The 21,086-nt window shown below is 42.6% G+C and overlaps 1 protein-coding gene across 14 annotated transcripts in view; it reads right to left on the bottom strand.

Annotated features, from left to right (window-relative positions):
• The window catches only part of LOC140731833 (general transcription factor II-I-like), a 141,151-nt gene that overhangs the window by 59,593 nt on the left and 60,472 nt on the right, over positions 1 to 21,086 (bottom strand). For 7 of the 14 annotated variants that reach the window (XM_073053701.1, XM_073053704.1, XM_073053705.1 and 4 more), the window contains 3 exons: positions 20,425 to 20,490; positions 19,370 to 19,553; positions 16,019 to 18,114 (listed from right to left, as the gene is read on the bottom strand). In XM_073053701.1, the coding sequence (XP_072909802.1) occupies positions 16,173 to 18,114; positions 19,370 to 19,553; positions 20,425 to 20,490 (2,192 nt within the window). In that variant the 3' untranslated portion in view covers positions 16,019 to 16,172. Of the gene's footprint in view, positions 1 to 15,589; positions 15,609 to 16,018; positions 18,115 to 18,407; positions 18,488 to 19,369; positions 19,554 to 20,424; positions 20,491 to 21,086 lie in introns of those variants that run through there. The other 7 variants (XM_073053708.1, XM_073053709.1, XM_073053714.1 and 4 more) reach the window with 4 other exon arrangements.

Genomic DNA, 21,086 nt, shown 5'->3' with positions numbered 1-21,086 from the left:
CCCACCACCTTGACTCGGCCTGTACACACTGCGCTGCAACTATCTGGCACCTTCGAGACTTCACTTCACACCACAAGAATGCCAGGTTGACCAGGCTGGTTCAAAATCTCAGTTCAGAAAGGGAAGTTACAGGCTATTGATTGTGGTGACTGTTGTCCAGAATATCTGTGATTAATACAGTAGTTAGTAGATTCGTTTGCTGCCAGTAAGGTGTCGCTGTGTTTCACCAGCGCCATCTTAAACCGCTAACTTCCTACGTTACAGAGAATGAAGTCCTAGTCTCCCCTTCTGTCTTAGGAAACATCTTGGTAAAGCTTTTTGGCATTTTGTAATACCTTTCCTACAACGGGGTGATCAAAACTGAACACAATGCGGTGAATGCAGCCTCACCAACAGTTTCTAGAACTGCAACGTAACTTTCCAACTCCGCTACCCATTGCTCTGAGAAGAAATGCCAAATGCCTTCTTCAGCACCCTGCTGACCAGTGTTGCTATTTCCAGTGAACTTGTACCCTTTGGTGCCTCTATTCCATAACACTCATCAGGGCCCTGCCATTCACTGTATAAATCTGACCCTGGTTGGATACAAGAGGACCACAACCTTGTTGTGGTTAGGAGGCCTGGACTATGTTGGCTTTATGCTTTGGCTCTTGGTGGTGTCACCCATGCCAGACAAGTCAAAGGTCAGTGGCAAGACTAAATCTGCTCTCAGGATGAGGCTTTTCATTCCAGGATGAAGGAGATGTCTTCCTTTTTTAAACAAAGGGGCTTCCCTTCTTCCACCATCAACTCTGCTCTCAAACGCATTTCTCCCATTTCCCGTACATCTGCCCTCACCCCATCCACCCACCATCCCACTTGGGATAGGGCTCCCCTTGTCCTCACCTACCATCCCACCAGCCTCCAGGTCCAACGTATAATTCTCCGTAATGTCCGCCACCTCCAACTGGATCGCACTACCAAGCACATCTTTCCCTCCCCCCCTTTCTGTTTTCCGCAGGGATCGCTCCCTACGCGACTCCCCTGGTCCACTCGTCCCCCCCATCCCTTCCCACCGATTTCCCTCCTGGCACTTATCCTTGTAAACGGAACAAGTGCTACACCTACCCTTACACTTCCTCCCTCACCACCGTTCAGGGCCCCAGACAGTCCTTCCAGGTGAGGCGACACTTCACCTGTGAGTTGGCTGGTGTGGTATACTGTGTCCGGTGTTCCTGGTGTGGCCTTTTATATATTGGTGAGACCTGACGCAGACTGGGAGACCATTTCGCTGAACACCTACGCTTGGTCCGCCAGAGAAAGCAGGATCTCCCAGTGGCCACACATTTTAATTCCACGTCCCATTCCCATTCTGATATGTCTATCCATGGTCTCCTCTATTGTCAAAATGAATCCAAACTCAGGTTGGAGGAACAACACCTTATATACTGTCTGGGTAGACTCCAACCTGATGGCATGAACATTGACTTCTCTAACTTCCGTTAATGCCCCTCCTCCCCTTCTTACCCCATCCCTGACATATTTAGTTGTTTGCCTGTTTTTCATCTCCCTCTGGTGCTTCCCCACCCCCTTTCTTTTTCCCGAGGCCTCCCGTCCCACGATCCTTTCCCTTCTCCAGCTCTGTATCACTTTTGCCAATCACCTTTCCAGCTCTTGGCTTCATCCCACCCCCTCCGGTCTTCCCTTTCATTTCACATCTCCCCCTCCCCCCACTACTTTCAAATCTCTTACTATCTTTCCTTTCAGTTAGTCCTGACGAAGGATCTCGGTCCGAAACGTCAACAGTGCTTCTCCTTATAGATGCTGCCTGGCCTGCTGCGTTCCACCAGCATTTTGTGTGTGTTGTTTGAATTTCCAGCATCTGCAGATTTCCTCGCGTTTGCTCTAAAAGTGGTCCTCCAGGTTTGGGTGTTCAGCTCAGCATTAACGACCTTGGCATGGTGTTGCACTTTGAGAGATTAAACGATCAGTGAACAGTTAACTGCAGGATGCTCAACAGCACTGACGTACAGAGCGATTTTGTGCTTGTTCAAAAGACAGGGCTGTAAAGAAGGCATACTCATGTTTGCCTTTGTCAGTCGACGGAGTGAAGTGAGACTCATTTTATGTATAAAATGTGTGAAATGTATGCAGCACACACAAAATGCTGGAGGAACTCAGCAGGGGAGGCAGCATCAATGGAAGAGAGTATAATTGACATTTTGAGCTGAGACCTTTCAAGGTTGCAGAAAAAATGATGAGAAGTCAACATTAGAAGGTGGGGGGGGGGGGGGGAGGGAATGAAGAATCACAAGGTGATAGGTGAAACAACGAGGGGGAGGGGGTGAAGTGAAGAGCTGGAAAGTTGATTGGTGAAAGAGATACAGGGCTGGAGAAGGGGGAATCTAGTAGGAGAGGACAGAGGACCATGGAAGAAAGAAAAGGGGTAGGAGCAGCAGAGGGAGATGATGGGCTAGTAAGCAGATAAGGTGAGAGAGGGAAAAGGGAATGGTGAAGGGTGGGGTCAATACTGGAAGTTTGAGAAATTGAAGTTCATGTCATCAGGCTGGAGGCTACCCAGATAGAATCTAAGGTGTTGCTCTTCCAACCTGACTGTGGCCTCATCACAACAGTAGAGAAGGCCATGGACTGACATGTTGAAATGGGAATGGGAAGTGGAATTAAAATGCTTTTTCTGGCGGATGAAGCGTAGGTGCTCAGTGAAGTGGTTTCCCAATCTATGTTGGGTCTCACTGATACACAGGACGCCACACCAGGAGCACCAGGTACAGTAGATGACTCCAACAGACTTACAGGTGAAGTGTCTGGCAAGACTGTTTGGGGCTCTGAATAGTAGTGAGGGAGGAGGTGTAGGGGCAGGTGTGGCACTTGTTCCCCTTACAAGGGAGATCAATGGGGAGGGATGAATAGGCAACGGAACATCATAGGGAGTGATCTCTGCGGAAAGCAGAAAGTGGGGAGGGAGGGACAGATATGTTTAGTGGTGGGATCTTTTGGAGATGGCAGAAACTACAGAGAATTATGTGCTGGATGCAGAGGCTGGTGGGGTGGTAGTTGAGGACAAGAGGATCCCTATCCTTGAAGGGGTGCTGGGAGGGTGGAAGCATTGTGGTTGGGGGTAGTGCTATTGGTGGAGGAAAGGAAGCCCCTTTCTTGGAATAAGGAGGACATCTCCTTCGTTTTGGAATGACGGTAGACGTGGTGGAGATGGAGGAATTGAGAGAAGGGGGTGGTGTTTTTACAAGTTATAGGGTGGGAAGAGGTACAAGACCATAAGATATAGGAGCAGAAGTAGGCCATTTGGTCCAATGAGTCTGCTCCGCCATTCAATCATGGGCTGATCCAATTCTTCCAGTCATCCCCACTCCCCTGTCTCCTCAATATACCCTTTGTTCCCCCATCTAATCAAGAACCTATCTATCTCTGCCTTAAATACACCCAATGACTTGGCCTCCACAGCTGCTCGTGACAACAAATTCCACAGAGTTACCACCCTCTGGCTAAAGTAATTTCTCTGCATCTCAGTTCTAAAAGGATGGCCTTCAATCCTGAAGTCATGCCTTCTTGTCTTAGAATACACTACCATGGGAAATAGCTTTGCCATATCTAATCTGTTCAGGCCTTTTAACATTCAGAATGTTTCTATGAGATCCCCCCTCATTCCCTTGAACCACAGGGAATACATCCCAAGAGCTGACAATAGACAATAGCCTAGTAGGTGCAGGAGTAGGTCATTCGGCCCTTCGAGCCAGCACCGCCATTCACTGTGATCATGACTGATCATGCACAATCAGTACCCCGTTCCTGCCCTTCCCCATATCCCTTGACCCTGCTATCTATAAGAGCTCTATCTAACTCTCTCTTGAATGCATCCAGAGACTTGGCCTCCACTGCCTTCTGGGGCAGAGCATTCCACATATCCACCACTCACTGGGTGAAAAAGTTTTTCCATATCTCTGTTCTAAATGGCCTACCCCTTATTCTTAAACTGTGGCCTCTAGTTCTGGACTCACCCATCAGCAGGAACATGCTTCCTGCCTCCAGCGTGTCCAATCCCTTAATAATCTTATATGTTTCAATCAGATCCCCTCTCATCCTTCTAAATTCCAGTGTATACAAGCCCAGTCGCTCCAATCTTTCAACATATGACAGTCCTGCCATTCCGGGAATTAACCTTGTGAACCTACGCTGCACTCCCTCAATAGCAAGAATGTCCCTCCTCAAATTTGGAGACCAAAACTGCACACAATACTCCAGGTGGGGTCTCACCAGGGCCCTGTACAGCTGGATAAGGACCTCTTTACTCCTATACTCAATTCCTCTTGTTATAAAGGCCAGCATGCCATTAGCTTTCTTCACTTCCTGCTGTACCTGCATGCTTGCTTTCATTGACTGATATACAAGAACACCTAGATCTCATTGTACTTCCCCTTTTCCTAACTTGACTCCATTTAGATAGTAATCTGCCTTCCTGTTCTTGCCACCAAAGTGGATAACCTCACATTTATCCACATTAAACTGCATCTGCCATACATTTGCCCACTCACTCATAACATCCTCCTGACATTTCACACTGCCACCCAACTTTGTGTCATCGGCAAATTTGCTAATGTTACTTTTAATCCCTTCATCTAAATCATTAATGTATACTGTAAACAGCTGCGGTCCCAGCACCGAACCTTGCGGTACCCCACTGGTCACAGCCTGCCATTCCGAAAGGGACCCGTTAATCGTTACTCTTTGTTTTCTGTCAGCCAGCCAATTTTCAATCTATGTCAGTACTCTGCCCCCAATACCATGTGCCCTAATTTTGTCCACTAATCTCCTATGTGGGACTTTATCAAAAGCTTTCTGGAAGTCCAGGTACACTACATCCACTGGCTCTCCCTTGTCCATTTTCATAGTTACATCCTCAAAAAACTCCAGAAGATTAGTCAAGCATGATTTTCCCTTCATAAATCCATGCTGACTCGGACTGATCCTTCTACTGCTATCCAAATGTGTTGTAATTTCCTCTTTTATAATTGACTCCAGCATCTTTCCCACCACTGACGTAAGGCTAACCGGTCTATAATTCCCTGTTTTCTCTCTCCCTCCTTTCTTGAAAAGTGGGACATTACCCACCCTCCAATCAGCAGGAACTGTTCCTGAATCTATAGAACATTGGAAAATGATTACCGATGCCTCCACGATTTCTAGAGCCACCTCTTTAAGTACCCTGGGATGCAGACCATCAGGTCCCGGGGACTTATCAGCCTTCAAACTCAACAGTCTATCCAACACCGTTTCTTGCCTAATATATATTTCCTTTAGTTCATCCTTTACCCTAGTTCCTTTGGCCACTATTACATCTGGGAGATTGTTTGTGTCTTCCCTAGTTAAGACAGATCCAAAGTACCTGTTCAACTCATCTGCCATTTCCTTGTTCCCCATAATAAATTCACCCGTTTCTGTCTTCAATGGCCCAATTTTGGTCTTAACAATGTTTTTGCTATTCACATACCTAAAGAAGCTTTTACTATCCTCCTTTATATTCTTGGGTAGTTTATCTTCGTACCTCATTTTTTCTTGGCGTATTGCCTTTTTTGTTATCTTCTGTTGCTCTTTAAAAGCTTCCCAGTCCTCCGGTTTCCCGCTCATCTTTGCTATGTTATACTTCTCTTTTATTTTTATACTGTCCTTTACTTCCCTCATCAGCCCCTTACTCCCCTTAGGATCTTTCTTCCTCTTTGGAATGAACCGATCCTGCACCTTCTGCATTATTCCCAGAAATACCTGCCATTGTTGTTCCACTGTCTTCCCTGCTAGGGTATTGTTCCATTGAACTTTGGCAAGCTCCTCCCTCATAGTTCCATAGTTCCCTTTGTTCAGCTGTAATACTGACACATCCGATTTTCCCTTCTCCTTCTCAAATTGTAGGTTAAAACATATCATATTATGGTCATATCATATCATAATCCATCTCGGAGGCACTCCACAAACTCCCTTTCTTGGGGTCCAGTTGTTCCTCATACGGTAACCCTTTCATTCCTGGAATTCATTCTTGTGAATCTTCTCTGAACCCTCTCCAATGTCAGTATATCCTTTCTAAAATAAGGAGCCCAAAACCACACACAGTAGTCCAGGTAGCTGTGAGTCAGTGGGTTTATCATTGATATCAGTAGAGATACGTTGTCTCCAGAGATAGAGGCAGACAGATTGAGAAAGGTGAGGGAGGTGCCAGAAATGGACCAGGTAAATTTGAGGGCAGGGTGGAGGTTGCCCGATCAGACTGAGAACAACCATCAGTAGGAGAGAGATGAGTGTGAATGGACGAATATTTGGGAAATACTAGGCAGCTGGGCTGAGGGGTTCCAAGAGATTCTCTGACTCACAATTCAGCATGGAAGAGTGAGATGGTGCAGGTTGATATCTGCCCATCAGGCTTGTTCCAACTTGGACATGATTCTCAATCATTTGTGAGTGATTACCAGAGTGCCAAAACAATACTCTTAAAGTGAGTCTCTGATTCAAACTCCCTTGTGTACTGAATATAGGGTTCACAATGTGCTTTGTCCCACTCCCATCTGTTTCACTTTGCGTCTCATATCACTCCATCAAAACCTAACTTACATATAAGGAACATACTGACTAGACATGTTACAAGCCTCAGATTGCTGCATTCAACAGTTTTAGATAACCAGCCTTTCTCATTAGTGTCATTTCTGATGGAAGGTAATCCAGCTGTGATGTTAAGTTTTCATAGAGAGACAGCACATAAATGGTCAATTTTGAGTTTGCACTAAACTTCAACAACTCAAACAAAATGCTGGAGGAATTCAGCAGGTCAGACAGTATCAATGGAAAAGAGTACAGTTGACATTTCAGGCCAAGACCCTTCCTCTTTTCCATAGATGCTGCCTGGCCTGCTGAGTTCCTCCAGCATTTTGTGTGTTGCTTGGATTTCCAATATCTGAAAGATTTTTTTCTTGTTTGTGACTGAATGTCATCAACCCATTTACTCTAATCCCACATACTTAACAATTCTCCCTGGATTCTACCAGTCACCTACACAATAGCAGCAATTTAAAGTAACCAAGAAACCTATTAGCTGATGCGTCTTTGGGATGCAGGTGGAAACTCATTTGTTCTCAGGGAGAATGTGCAACCTTCTGGAAGTCAGATTCAAGCCTGGTTCTCAGGTGCTGTAAGTCAGCAAGTGTTCTAGCTGTGCTGCTGTAAAGTTTTTGAAATCTTCTTTCCAAAAATAAGAAGTTAAGAAAGAAGAGCAGCAGTAAATCATTTGGCCCTTCAAGTCTGCTTTACTATTCAATAAAATCTTGGCTGATCTGACTGTGGACTCAGTTGCACCTACCTGCCCTTTCCCTGTAATCCTTAATTCCTGTCATGCAAAACTCTATCTAATAGTGTCTTAAGTAGATTAATTGAGGAAACCTCTTAGCTTCCCTGGGTAGAGACTTCACTCCTCCCTGGGAAAACTAGTTTCTCCTATTCTCTATCCTAAATCTACTCCCCAAATCTTGAGGCTGTGTCCCTAGATCTTGTCTCATCTACAGTGCAAACAACTTTCCTGCCTCTATCTCATCTACACCTTTCATAATTATACATGTGTCATTCTTTGAGTATAGTTCTGGATGACTCAGTCTCTCCTCATAGGTTAACCATCTGATCTCTGGAATCAACCGTCCTCTAAATCCAGTAATTCTTTTCTGGAATAAGGAGACCAGAATTACACCTAGACATCTAGGTACGACCTTGCCAGCACCCTGTACCGTTGCAGCACAAGGAAACATTTTTCCCTCAAGCTGCGGCAGCAAGTTTCTTTTGGTGTGCAGCATAGAACCTCAGGGTGAACAGCTAACAAAGAGGATTTTCTCTGAGTGCTGGAGGAGCTCAGCAGGTCAGCCAACATCTATGGAGGGGAATAAATAGTCAACGTTTCAGGCTGAGGACCCTCCATCAGGACTGGAAAGGAAGGGAGCAGAAGCCAGATTAAGAAGGTGGGAGAGTACAAGTCGGACCGTGAGGCAGCGGGAGTATTCAAAGAGAGCAGTTTGTGGAAGTAGGTTATTTTCTTCAGCAGTTTAATGGGGGCACGACTGCGCAAGCGCGTGTAAGTCAGACCGTGAGGCAGCGGGAGTATTTAAAGAGAACAGTAGACGGAGCGGGCGACGGAGTAGAGGGAGACAGAGTAGGAAGGCTTTGTCTCCAGAGGCTTCGGCGAGCAGAGGCTGAGGACGAGCTTCACTCCAAGTGAGGTAAGGCCGGGTAAGTTCCTTTCAAAGGAGAAAGTTTCAAAAGTTGAGGCAAGTATTGGGTAGGTCATGGCAGCTGAGATCGGCCCCGTGGTTTGTTCACCCTGCAGCATGTGGAAAATCAGGGATACTTCCAGTGTCCCTGACGACTATGTATGCAGGAAGTGTGTCCAGCTGCAGCTTCTGGCAGACAGCATTGAGCGTCTGGAGCTGCGATTGGATTCATACTGGAGCATCCGCGATGCTGAGGAAGTCATGAATAGCATGTTTAGTGAGTTGGCCACACCGCAGGTAAAGGCTACACAGACAGAAAGAGAAAGGGTGGCCACTAGACAGCGTAGCAGTAGGCAGGTAGTGCAGGAGTCCCCTGAGGTCATTTCCCTCCTAAACAGATATACTGTTTTGGATACTGTTGGGGGAGATGTCTCATCAAGGGAACGCAACAGCAGCCGAGTTCATTGCACCATGGGTGGCTCTGCGGCGCAGGAGGGAAGGAAAAGGAGTGGGGGAGCTATAGTGATAGGGGATTCGATTGTAAGGGGAATAGACAGGCGTTTCTGCAGCCGCAAACGAGACTCCAGGATGGTATGTTGCCTCCCTGGTGCAAGGGTCAAGGACGTCTCTGAGCGGCTGCAGGACATTCTGGAATGGGAGGGTGAACAGCCAGTGGTCGTGGTGCACATAGGTACCAACGATATAGGTAAAAAATGGGATGAGGTCCTACAAGGTGAATTTAGGGAGTTAGGAGATAAACTAAAAAGTAGGACCACAAAGGTAATAATATCTGGATTACTACCAGTGCCACATGCTAGTCAGAGTAGAAATAGGAGGATATTTCAGATGAATACGTGGCTTGAAAAATGGTGCAAGGGGGAGGGATTCAAATTTCTGGGGCATTGGAACCAGTTCTGGGGGAGGTGGGACCGGTATAAACAGGACGCTGTTCAATAGTATTTAAACTAATGTGGCAGGGGGATGGGAACAAGTGCAGAGAGACAGAGGGGTGTAAAATGAGGGTAGAAGCAAAAAGTAGTAAGGTGAAAAGTAAAAGTGGCAGGCAGGCAAATCCAGGGCAAAAAGCAAAAAGAGCCATTTTTCAACATAATTGTATAAGGGCTAAGAGTGTTGTAAAAACAAGCCTGAAGGCTTTGTGTGTCAATGCGAGGAGCATTCGTAACAGGGTGGATGAATTGAATGTGCAGACAGTTATTAATGAATATCATATAGCTGGGATCACAGAGACATGGCTCCAGGGTGACCAAGGATGGGAGCTCAACATCCAGGGATATTCAATATTCAGGAGGGATAGACAGGAAAGAAAAGGAGGTGTGGTAGCATTGCTGGTTAGAGAGGAGATTAACGCAATTGAAAGGAAGGACATTAGCCTGGAGGATGTGGAATCGATATGGGTAGAGCCGCATAACACTAAGGGGCAGAAAACGCTGGTGGGAGTTGTATACAGGACACCTAACAGTAGTAGTGAGGTTGAGGATGGCATTAAACAGGAAATTAGAAATGCGTGCAATAAAGGAACAGTAGTTATAATGGGTGACTTCAATCTACCTATAGATTGGGTGAACCAAATTGGTAAGGGTGCTGAGGAAGAGGATTTCTTGGAATGTATGCGGGATGGTTTTCTGAACCAACATGTCCAGGAACCAGCTAGAGAGCAGGCCATTCTAGATTGGGTATTGAGCAATGAGGAAGGGTTAGTTAGCAATCTTGTTGTGTGAGGCCCCTTGAGTAAGAGTGACCATAATATGGTGGAATTCTTCATTAAGATGGAGAGTGACATAGTTAATTCAGAAACAAAGGTTCTGAACTTAAAGAAGGGTAACTTTGAAGGTATGAGACGTGAATTAGCTAAGATAGACTGGCAAATGATACTTAAAGGATTGACAGTGGATATGCAATGGCAAGCATTTAAAGATCGCATGGATGAACTACAACAATTGTTCATCCCAGTTTGGCAAAAGAATAAACCAGGGAAGGTAGTGCACCCGTGGCTGACAAGGGAAATTAGGGATAGAATCAAGTCCAAAGAAGAAACATACAAATTAGCAAAAAAAAGCGGCACACTTGAGGACTGGGAGAAATTCAGAGACCAGCAGAGGAGGACAAAGGGCTTAATTAGGAAAGGGAAAAAAGATTATGAGAGAAAGCTGGCAGGGAACATAAAAACTGACTGTAAAAGCTTTTATAGATATGTGAAAAGAAAAAGATTGGTCAAGACAAATGCAGGTCCCTTACAGTCAGAAACAGATGAATTGATCATAGGGAACAAAGACATGGCAGACCAATTGAATAACTACTTTGGTTCTGTCTTCACTAAGGAGGACATAAATAATCTTCCGGAAATAGTAAGGGACCGAGGGTCTAGTGAGATGGAGGAACTGAGGGAAATACATGTTAGTAGGGAAGTGGTGTTAGATAAATTGAAGGGATTAAAGGCAGATAAATCCCCAGGGCCAGATGGTCTGCATCCCAGAGTGCTTAAGGAAGTAGCCCAAGAAATAGTGGATGCATTAGTGATAATTTTTCAAAACTCCTTAGATTCTGGATTAGTTCCTGAGGATTGGAGGGTGGCTAACGTAACCCCACTTTTTAAAAAAGGAGGGAGAGAAAAACCGGGGAATTATAGACCGGTGAGTCTGACATCAGTGGTGGGGAAAATGCTAGAGTCGATTATCAAAGATGTGATAACAGCACATTTGGAAAGAGGTGAAATCATCGGACAAAGTCAGCATGGATTTGTGAAAGGGAAATCATGTCTGACGAATCTTATAGAATTTTTTGAAGATGTAACTAGTAGAGTGGATAGGGGAGAGCCAGTGGATGTGGTATATTTAGATTTTCAGAAGGCTTTTGACAAGGTCCCACACAGGAGATTAGTGTGCAAACTTAAAGCACACGGTATTGGGGGTATGGTATTGATGTGAATAGAGAATTGGTTGGCAGACAGGAAGCAAAGGGTGGGAGTAAACAGGACCTTTTCAGTATGGCAGGCAGTGACAAGTGGGGTACCGCAAGGCTCGGTGCTGGGACCCCAATTGTTTACAATATATATTAATGATTTAGACGAGGGAAATAAATGCAGCATCTCCAAGTTTGCGGATGACACGAAGCTGTGAGGAGGATGCTAAGAGGATGCAGGGTGACTTGGATAGGTTAGGTGAGTGGGCAAATTCATGGCAGATGCAATTTAATGTGGATAAATGTGAGGTTATCCACTTTGGTTGCAAGAACAGGAAAACAGATTATTATCTGAATGGTGGCTGATTAGGAAAAGGGGAGGTGCAACGAGACCTGGGTGTCATTGTACACCAGTCATTGAAGGTGGGCATGCAGGTACAGCAGACGGTGAAAAAGGCAAATGGTATGTTGGCATTCATAGCAAAAGGATTTGAATACAGGAGCAGGGAGGTTCTACTGCAGTTGTACAAGGCCTTGGTGAGACTGCACCTAGAGTATTGTGTGCAGTTTTGGTCCCCTAATCTGAGAAAAGACATTCTTGCCATAGAGAGAGTACAAAGAAGGTTCACCAGATTGATTCCTGGGATGGCAGGACTTTCATATGAAGAAAGACTGGATCGACTAGGCTTATACTCACTGGAATTTAGAAGATTGAGGGGGGATCTTATTGAAACGTATCCTAGATGCAGGAAGATTGTTCCTGATGTTGGGGAAGTCCAGAATGAGGAGTCACAGTTTAAGGATAAAGGGGAAGCCTTTTAGGACCGAGATGAGGAAAAACTTCTTCACACAGAGAGTGATGAATCTGTGGAATTCTCTGCCACAGGAAACAGTTGAGGCCGGTTCATTGGCTATATTTAAGAGGAAGTTAGATATGGCCCTTGTGGCTAAAGGGATCGGGGGTATGGAGAGAAAGCAGGTACAGGGTTCTGAGTCGGATGATCAGCCATGATCATACTGAATGGCGGTGCAGGCTCGAAGGGCTGAATGGCCTATTCCTGCATCTATTTTCTATGTTTCTATGTTACAAGTTGGCAGGTGATCAAGCACAATCAAGGCTGAAATGGGTGGATCTTTGGACTAGTGGGGAGTTAGGATAATTGGGCATGGAGTAGGAATGTTTTGAGATGAGGATGGGACCTGATCAGCCACAATCTTGAATGTGAGTTCAAGTGTGAGGGGATACATGACCTGCTCTTCACTTTGCTCTTGGTTCTCGTGCACTTCATGATCCAGTTGATCCAATGCCAGTTCTTTTCAGAAAGGCAATGTGTAAGAATGCAAAGAAAGTAATATTCTTAGAGTCTTAATCATAAACTCAGTCATATTAATAAGTTACAAAACTCCAGAACTTTTTTCTAGCATTAGTAACTAGATAATCCACTTGGAACAGGTTTTTCTGATATTTTAATGTCTGATGTACAAAGCTCTAATTATAAAATGTATGTGACTTAGTAAATACTTGTATCTTTGAAGCTTATTTCAGTTGAGCAGGAAGGCATCAGTCCCCTGCACTTGTTGGCTTTAAACCTTTTGGAATAAAGCTGTGTGCTTGAATCTCTGTTGTCCTAGTGATACCTTTGGGCAGGGAGGTTCCCGAATTCAACAACCAACAATAAGGAAACGGCAACATATTTCCAACACTGGATGGTGTGTAACTCGGATGGGAACTTGCATATGATGCTTCCCCTGCAATGTCACCCTTATTCTCCTTGGTAACTGAGGTCACAGATTTGGGATGTGCTTTCAAAGTAACTTGAGAGAGCAATAAATTGTGTAGATGATTGCACAGTAGCACTGTACACCAATGGAGGAATGCACAAGTGTTTTAGGTGAGTAGAATTACAATCAAATAGATTGATTTGTTCTGGATGGTGTTGAACTTCTGGAGAGCTGTTAGCGCTACATTCATCTAGGGAAGTGGAGAATATTCTATTATAATCCTGTCTTGTGCCTTGTAGGTGGTGGAAAAGCTTTAGAATATCAGATGAGTCACTTACCACAGGATAGGCAAAGTCAGGTGACCTTTGAGGTGCAAATTGCCAGTCTCTGATGCCACAGATGTAAATGTGGCACCAGGGTCTTGAATGGTTTAGTTTAGCCTTGAACAGTTTTCAGGGGCAGAGATGGAGGGTGGGGTGACTAGTTATGGAGTTTATGGAAAGATCTAAAGCAATAATTTATACTTGCCTAATTTGTTGTTGTTCGTCCTTTGGAGTTGAAGACGACACATGAGGGTAGGTGCTGCAGTGGAAGTGGAGGTAGTTTGAGCCTTGCGTGCGGCGTGTTTCCTCTGAGCCTCTGCGGTGCATCTGATTTCTGCTGCATACGCTCCTTTAGTGGTCCTGCTCCACCAGGTTGGGTGGTCCAGAGCAAGCGATTCCCAGCTACTGGGATTGATGTTGAGGTCTTTGAGGGACACTTTGAGGCAGTCTTTGAAACGTTTTTTCTGCCCTCTAACTGAGCGCTTGCCCTGGCTGAGCTCTCCATACAGCAGCTGTTTTGGTAGTCGTCTGTCAGACATCCTGACGACATAGCCAGCCCATCTGGCTTGGGCTTTCTGTAGGAGGGTGTAGACGCTGTGGGTGCTATCCCGCTCCAGGACCTCCGTGTCTGGGACTTTGTCCTGCCATTTAACGTGGAGAAGTCTGCGGAGGCAGCTCAAGTGGAAGTGGTTGAGCTGTTTAGGGTGTCTGCTGTAGACAGTCCAGATCTCGCTGGCATAGAGGAGGGTGGTGAGAACCACTTGGGGTGTATGGGGTGTCAGGAAGAGGTAGTACCTCTGACGGGGAACACGTCGTACTCTTCTGAGTAGTTCGTCTGCATTGGTCCTCACCTGACACTCAGCTCTCACCAGTGGTTCCTCGTAGCTGTTTGCATGCAACAGCAGCCACACCCCAGGTAGTGGCTTCGACTGGCCGGCAAAACCTGGTGAGGGTAGCCGATGGGCCTCAAACCCTCGGTGAGTTAGGGCTCGTCTACCTACACATGCCAAGACTGAATTCGGCGGACTAGCCTAATATTCACAATATAACACCAGAAAGCCTCAATAGGACAAACAGTCCAAAGGAATGGGGAGGATCTATGATGAATAGAATGGCATGTTACTAACTTATACACGGGAGGCATAAAACACTACTGGAGACAAGAGATCACAGATGATAAAATCTGGAGAATAAAAAATTGACTGCTGGAAAAACTCAGTGGGTCAGGCAGCATCAGTAAAGTGATACAGGCAATCAACGTCACTTTCCTCTGCAGATGCTGCCTGACCCACTGGATTCCTCCAGTAGCTTTTTTTTGTATGAAAAGTGACACCAACAAATGCAATCATGACCAGTGGGAGTGGCAGACGACATTCCAATGAGCTAAAATAAGCTGGTCCAGACAGACAGCCTGTTGTGCAACGAGGAAGTTAAATGCAAAACTATTTTAGCAAAAGTGAACTTTCTTTCAGTTCCTCTCTTTGTGAATTTCATTTGGAAATGTGATAGCCCCATACTGCCTACAGGATGTCCCTCTGACCACCCCTCCCCCCAAATCACCGAATGTCTAATGTTACTGATACATCATCAGGTTTCATCATTTCTCCATGAGAGTCACTACAAGGGACTCCACAGCACTGTTTATTGCAGGAAGTTCCTGGACATGCCAGTACTTACAAGAATTCCTCATAAGTATCTGCTACAGGGATTCCCTGAAAGTATATCAATAGTCACCAGGTATCAGTAGAAATGTTACTACAGACACAGGAGAAGATTCTTCCAGGGAAACATTATGTTCCAGGGTTTCTGTGAATGTCACCAGTTGTACATTGTGTAGTTTGAAAATTGTTTAGTTCCATGTAAACGTTATAACAAATAATACAGTATCTATCTATAATAAACATCAAATGGTGTCCTTGAAATATTATGATATTTAACAATACCCATTAAACAACCTGATAATTGCTTTTGGCATCAAAGTGGAACTTGCCACAGCAATGGTGGATGGACAGGTGGCAGCGATGAAAGAGTTATCACCATTTATTTAATCAAAAGTTAGTGTTAACTCAGAACTTCTCCCAGAATTTCTGCTGGTGAACACATTCCTCCAATATTAATAACATGTGTATTTGTCTTTGTGTTTCATCTCTGCCTCTGCTGATCCGTGCTTATCAGTTCATAAATCCAAATGATGTCTGGCTTAACTATGGCAACTTTAAAGCCAAGCTCCATCGCATTCCCCTGAACCTCCAACAAGGGGCTTGGGAAAGTTTTGCCCTTTTTCTTATTTGACCAGCACCTTGGCACTCACCAGGAAATTCTGTGGAGGTTGGGCATCCATTTTTGGAGCATGGAACTTAGCGACAGGTACTGGAACAGTTCCACATTTATCCTCCTGCATGGGGGGGAGGGGGGGGGGGAGCGTGAGAACTGTTCCTACAAGTGACCAAGCAACACACACAAAATACTGGAGGAACTCACATGTGACCAAACTGTTTTATGGAGCAAAACTGGCTGCAAAAGAATGCAGCTTACGTGCAGGCTCATCATCTGAATGTCATGCAGTGTTTGAGAATATGTAACTGTGGTATAGGAATGGCGAACGATTTTGAAAGTGTGAGCCCAAATTGGCGATAATCTTCGAAAAATTTAACTCATGTGCCATGATAATTCTGAGCAGAGATTATCAGTGGTTAATGAATTAGTAACAATATTATTGACTTTAAGCGAAAAGGATAAGTTCTGTTGCTTATTTACATATATTAGTTGTCTTACTATTAAGAAATAAATGAAGCATTTTAGAAAGCCTGTTCAAAATATTTTTAATATTTCAAAAAGACTATTGAAAGTATTTCCAAATAGTATTGTTATTGTACTTCATAAGAAATGTGAAAATGAAATTACAAGCTTTGCTGCATACTTATAAAAGATCAAGGAAAGAAAAATAAACACACTTTATTCAGTGGGACTTCTGTTGCTGCACCAACGATGACAAATATTTTATATCCGGTTTGTATTTGGTTGTCTTAAGGGCTATGCATGTAGCACTAATTTCATCATTAAGTCCATTCCAATAATTAGGGTCCAAGTTCATCATTGAAAACAATGACTCACATAAATATGTTGATGAAAATAATGTTAATATTGCCATTGCAAGATCTTTCAGACAGTTAAAAGTTTCAGGAATGGAATTCCAGAGCTTCAGAATCTCATTGTCTGGATTTTTAAGTTTTGATCCAGTCACTAACCGATCTCTTTCAATATTTTCTAGTTCAACTCTTAAGTCAACAAATTTTTGCCTCCAAATTGAGCTGCTTTGTAAATCAATCAATTGCATTTCAAAATTAACCAAATCAATCCACTGTAGTATTTCCAAATTCAGTTTGTCTAATGTAACACAGTCTGCATACTTAATGAATTTTGCAGTTTCTTCAAACAACCTGAGCTGAGTGAATCTGAAAGAAAAGTGTTCAGCAGTTGAACCAATGATGCTCAAAAATTGTATCTGAAGGCTCTGAATGTCTGTCTTTTCAGGAATTTCAACGCCTGTCATATGTTTTTTTAGGTTAGGGAAATATTTAAAAGTGCCATTTTCCACATCACGTTTAAATACTTCCAGTTTGATTTCAAAGGCTTTTATATTATCAAACATGACATCAAGCGTTTTGCCACATCCCTGTAATTTGGTGCTCAAATCATTTAAATGTGAGGAGAAATCTGCAAAAAACATCAATTTACAAATCCACACAATGTCATATAATTCTTGACAAGCATATTTTTCATTTGTCAAAAATAGACGAATTTCATCCAGACACTCAACAAAGCATTTCAGGATAGAACCTTTACTAAGCCAACGAACACTATTGTACGTAAGTAGCCCTGTGTACACTGACTGCACCTCGCTCAATAAATTCTGAAATTGTCTTTTATTAAAAGAATGTCCAGAAATAAAATTAATTACCTTGGTTACAATTTTCATCACTTCTTCAAGTTCTTTAAGGTGAGCTTCTGCACACAGAGCCTCCTCGTGTACTATGCAATGAAAGCCTACCAGTGGATGTCCAACATCATTTTCAAGCAGATCTACAAAACCTGCCTCTTTAGCAATCATGCTAGGTGCACCATCAGATGTCACAGAAACTATTTTGGAAAGGTTAACTTGTCGACCAGACAATGCCTTTACTACCGCCTTACAGATTTCAACCCCTGTGGTGTGTTCAGGTAACATTATCAAGTTAACCAGTTCTTCGCGTATTTCATCGTCCCTACAAAATCTAGCAATGATGGCTAGCCTAGCTGGCGATTTAACATCAATGCTCACGTCAAGACAAATGGAAAGAAATTTACATGAACTAATATCTTTTGTTAGTTGTTCTGCTACGTTTGTTCCCATCATTAATATTCTTTCTTCTATCGTGTTACTGCTCACTGGCAAACCCTTAATGCGCTGAATGATTTTTTCCTTTTCTGGAAAACTGTTAAAAAGGAAAGGAGCACACTCTAGCCATGATTCTTTTACATATTCTCCATCACTGAGTGGTTTTCCATGTTTAACAATAACCTTTGAAACCTCAAAACTAGCAGCAACTAAATTGGAACCATCTGAAATGAACGACTTCAAAATCTGTGACTGCATCTGTTTGTTGCAGATTTCTTGAGAAATGTGTTCTTTTTGTTCTTGCTCACTTTTATTGCAGAGTTGCTTATGAACAGTTTCATAATGCCGCTTTACAGAAGAAGTCCTGCACACCACTGTTTCAGAACAAAAGTTGCAGAATGCTTTATCACCCTTTTTAATCATGCCAAATCTTTCACTCCACCATTCTTGAAAATCTCTGCTGCTTCTCTCATCACTTGAATGCTTTTGTTTCCTTACTGGTGTATCTGACATTCTGAGCAAGCTGAAAAGGGTAAACACAATTTAAAAATATTTTACAAATAAACTTAAATAATAGTTTACCTTTATTGTGGGAAAATATTCATGGAGGCCAATGCTAACTGGCCCAACCATTTACAATCCAAATACTGATGTGTACACCAGGTCTGCGAGGATTTCAAAATGTTACTTGCTCTCCCCACCATCTAGCTGGCACCAAGTCAGTAGGAGATGTTTTCTGTGAAAATATTTCACTGCTCTTGGATGTCAAAAAGTAATTCACTGTTTCATTTTGCAGTAATGATAATCATTATGTACCTTTTTATTATGGGTGGATTTTGAAGGATTGAAGGGTGCCGCTATATGCCGCGTGCCTCTCGAAGTCCAACCATACATCCCTGTTGTGAGAGGAGGAAAGGGGTAAGGCAGGCCAACAGGGCTCTGGTGTAGCTGTATAGGTCAAGCTCCTGTACAGTGGACACAAAGGATTACAGAAATATTGATGAACTCCAACCATACCATCGACTTTGGATGATGGAGATGGGAGAGCATCAATGGCCCATGCTCCACTGGAAGCTAAGGGCCCAAGAAGAAGAAGAAGACTGCATGTCGTGTACCAACAAAAACTTTCTCGCACACTACTTTGAGCATGCATGCCGTAAGCTCATCACCCCTGCCATCCTGTGACCGCATAGATTTCTGTCAGGTTCTCCAGTTTCTTTCAACATCTAAAACATGTGCTGGTAGGTTAATCAGCTAATGCCAATTTAGCCCCATTGTGGATAAATGGCTAAAAGATTAAAAAGAAGTAGATGATCTTCCAAGAGAACAAGTTGCATGGCCACAGAATACAAATGATGAATTGGACTGATTGAGTTGGTCTACTGGGAGTGATCATTGACTTGACATGATATCACAAGTGAAAATATGTGATTACTGCAACACAGAACTCTTGTTTACTGAAATACAATGAGACTTTAACAATCTTAAGAATATTTCAGTAACATAACTTCAACACACAAACCCCCCAAAAAATTACTTATTTTCACTCAGCCCACTTAATAAATTTAAATCATGCCTAAAAGCAGAAGGCTGATTTTGATACATTATAGACTTTACTGTAAAGGACTTAAGTTTTTATAACACTGCTCAAAATCCTCAGTTATTCCAAAGCCCTTTGGAGTCAATAATTCTACTTTAGGAAAACTAGGGAGTGATTTACAGTGGGCAGTAAGATCCACTTATGTTGCCAATAAATCATATCCTTACTAAATCCATACCTTTTTATAACAAATTTTATCTTGTCTTTTGCTAGAAGAATTCTTTCTAAACTTGGAATTCCATAGGTGGACGGCCTCCTAAATGGAATCCCTTCAGGTAAGCCATCAACACAAAGATCTTCAGAATTGGACTGGAAGAGTGGATATGGGATCACAACTGGTCCAGTAGCTAGAGTTGCTTCAGCTGAAAGATTACACAATGTAAAACTTAGATCCCATCACAACAGCTTTTTGCAATACCTGCTCTAAATTCCTTACATTCTACTTTGCAATGAACATATTTTAACAGTGGTGAATGGGAGGATTACCAAATTGCAGAATGTTATTTCTCAATAGAGAAGTGGGGAGATGTTTATTGGAATTGTAAGATATCCTAAAATTCTCATAACATAGAGAATAAAGCAAGTCAAACAATCTTGAAAACTTTACTGGACTTACATTTTACTAATCCACAAGGTCTAAGCTTGTGGGGTTAGAAACCTGTAGTTAATGACTCTTGCATATAATAAGTGCCCTCAGATTTTCAATGCAAAAATAAATTTCTAAGTTACTGACTAGTGACAATGAGAAATACAATTAAACTCTATACGTGACTAAAACAAAACTGTAGGCTTTGCTCCTTGTGCTATTCATGTTCAATACCCTCCCAAGACCTTCGTACAGTAAAATTCCAATAAGCCAATATCTAAAAGTCTAGAAAATCTGTTAGTATTCATTGCCAAATTCAGAAGGAAATTCCTGGAGTTTAACTGTTTTAAAGACTATGTATGGAAATAAATAATTTAATGTTCAACAAAGAAACAGCAAGCTTTGTCAAAAACAAGATAGGCAATTTGGTACTTTTAGTGTACAAAAAGTAGAAAAGCATTGCTAAAATACATCTAACTCAAATTTAAGCAAATAATTACATGATATAAGCAGACACATGCAGTGGAGTTAATTAACCATCATTACAGCCAACTCATCCAAACATGAATAGGATTTCAAATCCTTATTTCTAAAAAAAAATCAACACTTATCTGATTAGTACTTCATAAAAGATTTAAAATAGTTACCATATTTTCTTTCAAAGAGTTCTTCCACTTGCTTTCTTAAATCAGTAATCCTAGCATTGGGTTGCTCTGTATTTAAGAAAAGGTCTCTAAATTAATGAGAAAAACTTCAATATTGTATATTCCTGGATGCAAATTGTAGTAGCTAACATTCAGGTATAGTTATTTTATTGATTATATATGGGAATGATGACAACAAGCAGAACTGAACTCAGGAATTTTTTGAACCTTAGTGTGTCAAATGTTGTACACTACACAATACTGCTAAAATATATCCACAGTGAACTTCAGGAAACAAACAAAAGAAATCAAATATCTGGTTTCAACACAAATATTTGATAATTTTGAAATTATGTTGTACAGGTTTCCCTCACTATCTGAAAGTAGAGCATTCCTATGAAACCTTTCGTAAGCTGAAATGGCGTAAAACGAAGAAGCAATTACCACTAATTTATATGGGGAAAATTTTAGAGCATTCCTAGACCCAAAAAATTACCAACCAAATCATACCAAATAACAGATAAAATCTAAAATAACACTAACATTTAGTAAAAGCAGGAATGATAATGATAACTACACAGCCTATATAAAGTAGAAATAATGTATGTACAGTGTAGTTTCACTTACCAGAATCGGGAAGACAGTGAGCACACTGGAAGGTTCAT

Source organism: Hemitrygon akajei, chromosome 8, assembly GCF_048418815.1.
Source record: "Hemitrygon akajei chromosome 8, sHemAka1.3, whole genome shotgun sequence".
NCBI classification, from domain to species: Eukaryota; Metazoa; Chordata; class Chondrichthyes; order Myliobatiformes; family Dasyatidae; genus Hemitrygon; species Hemitrygon akajei.
The sequence above is the reverse complement of the archived record's forward strand: the minus strand, read 5'-3'. Positions and strand labels throughout refer to the sequence as shown.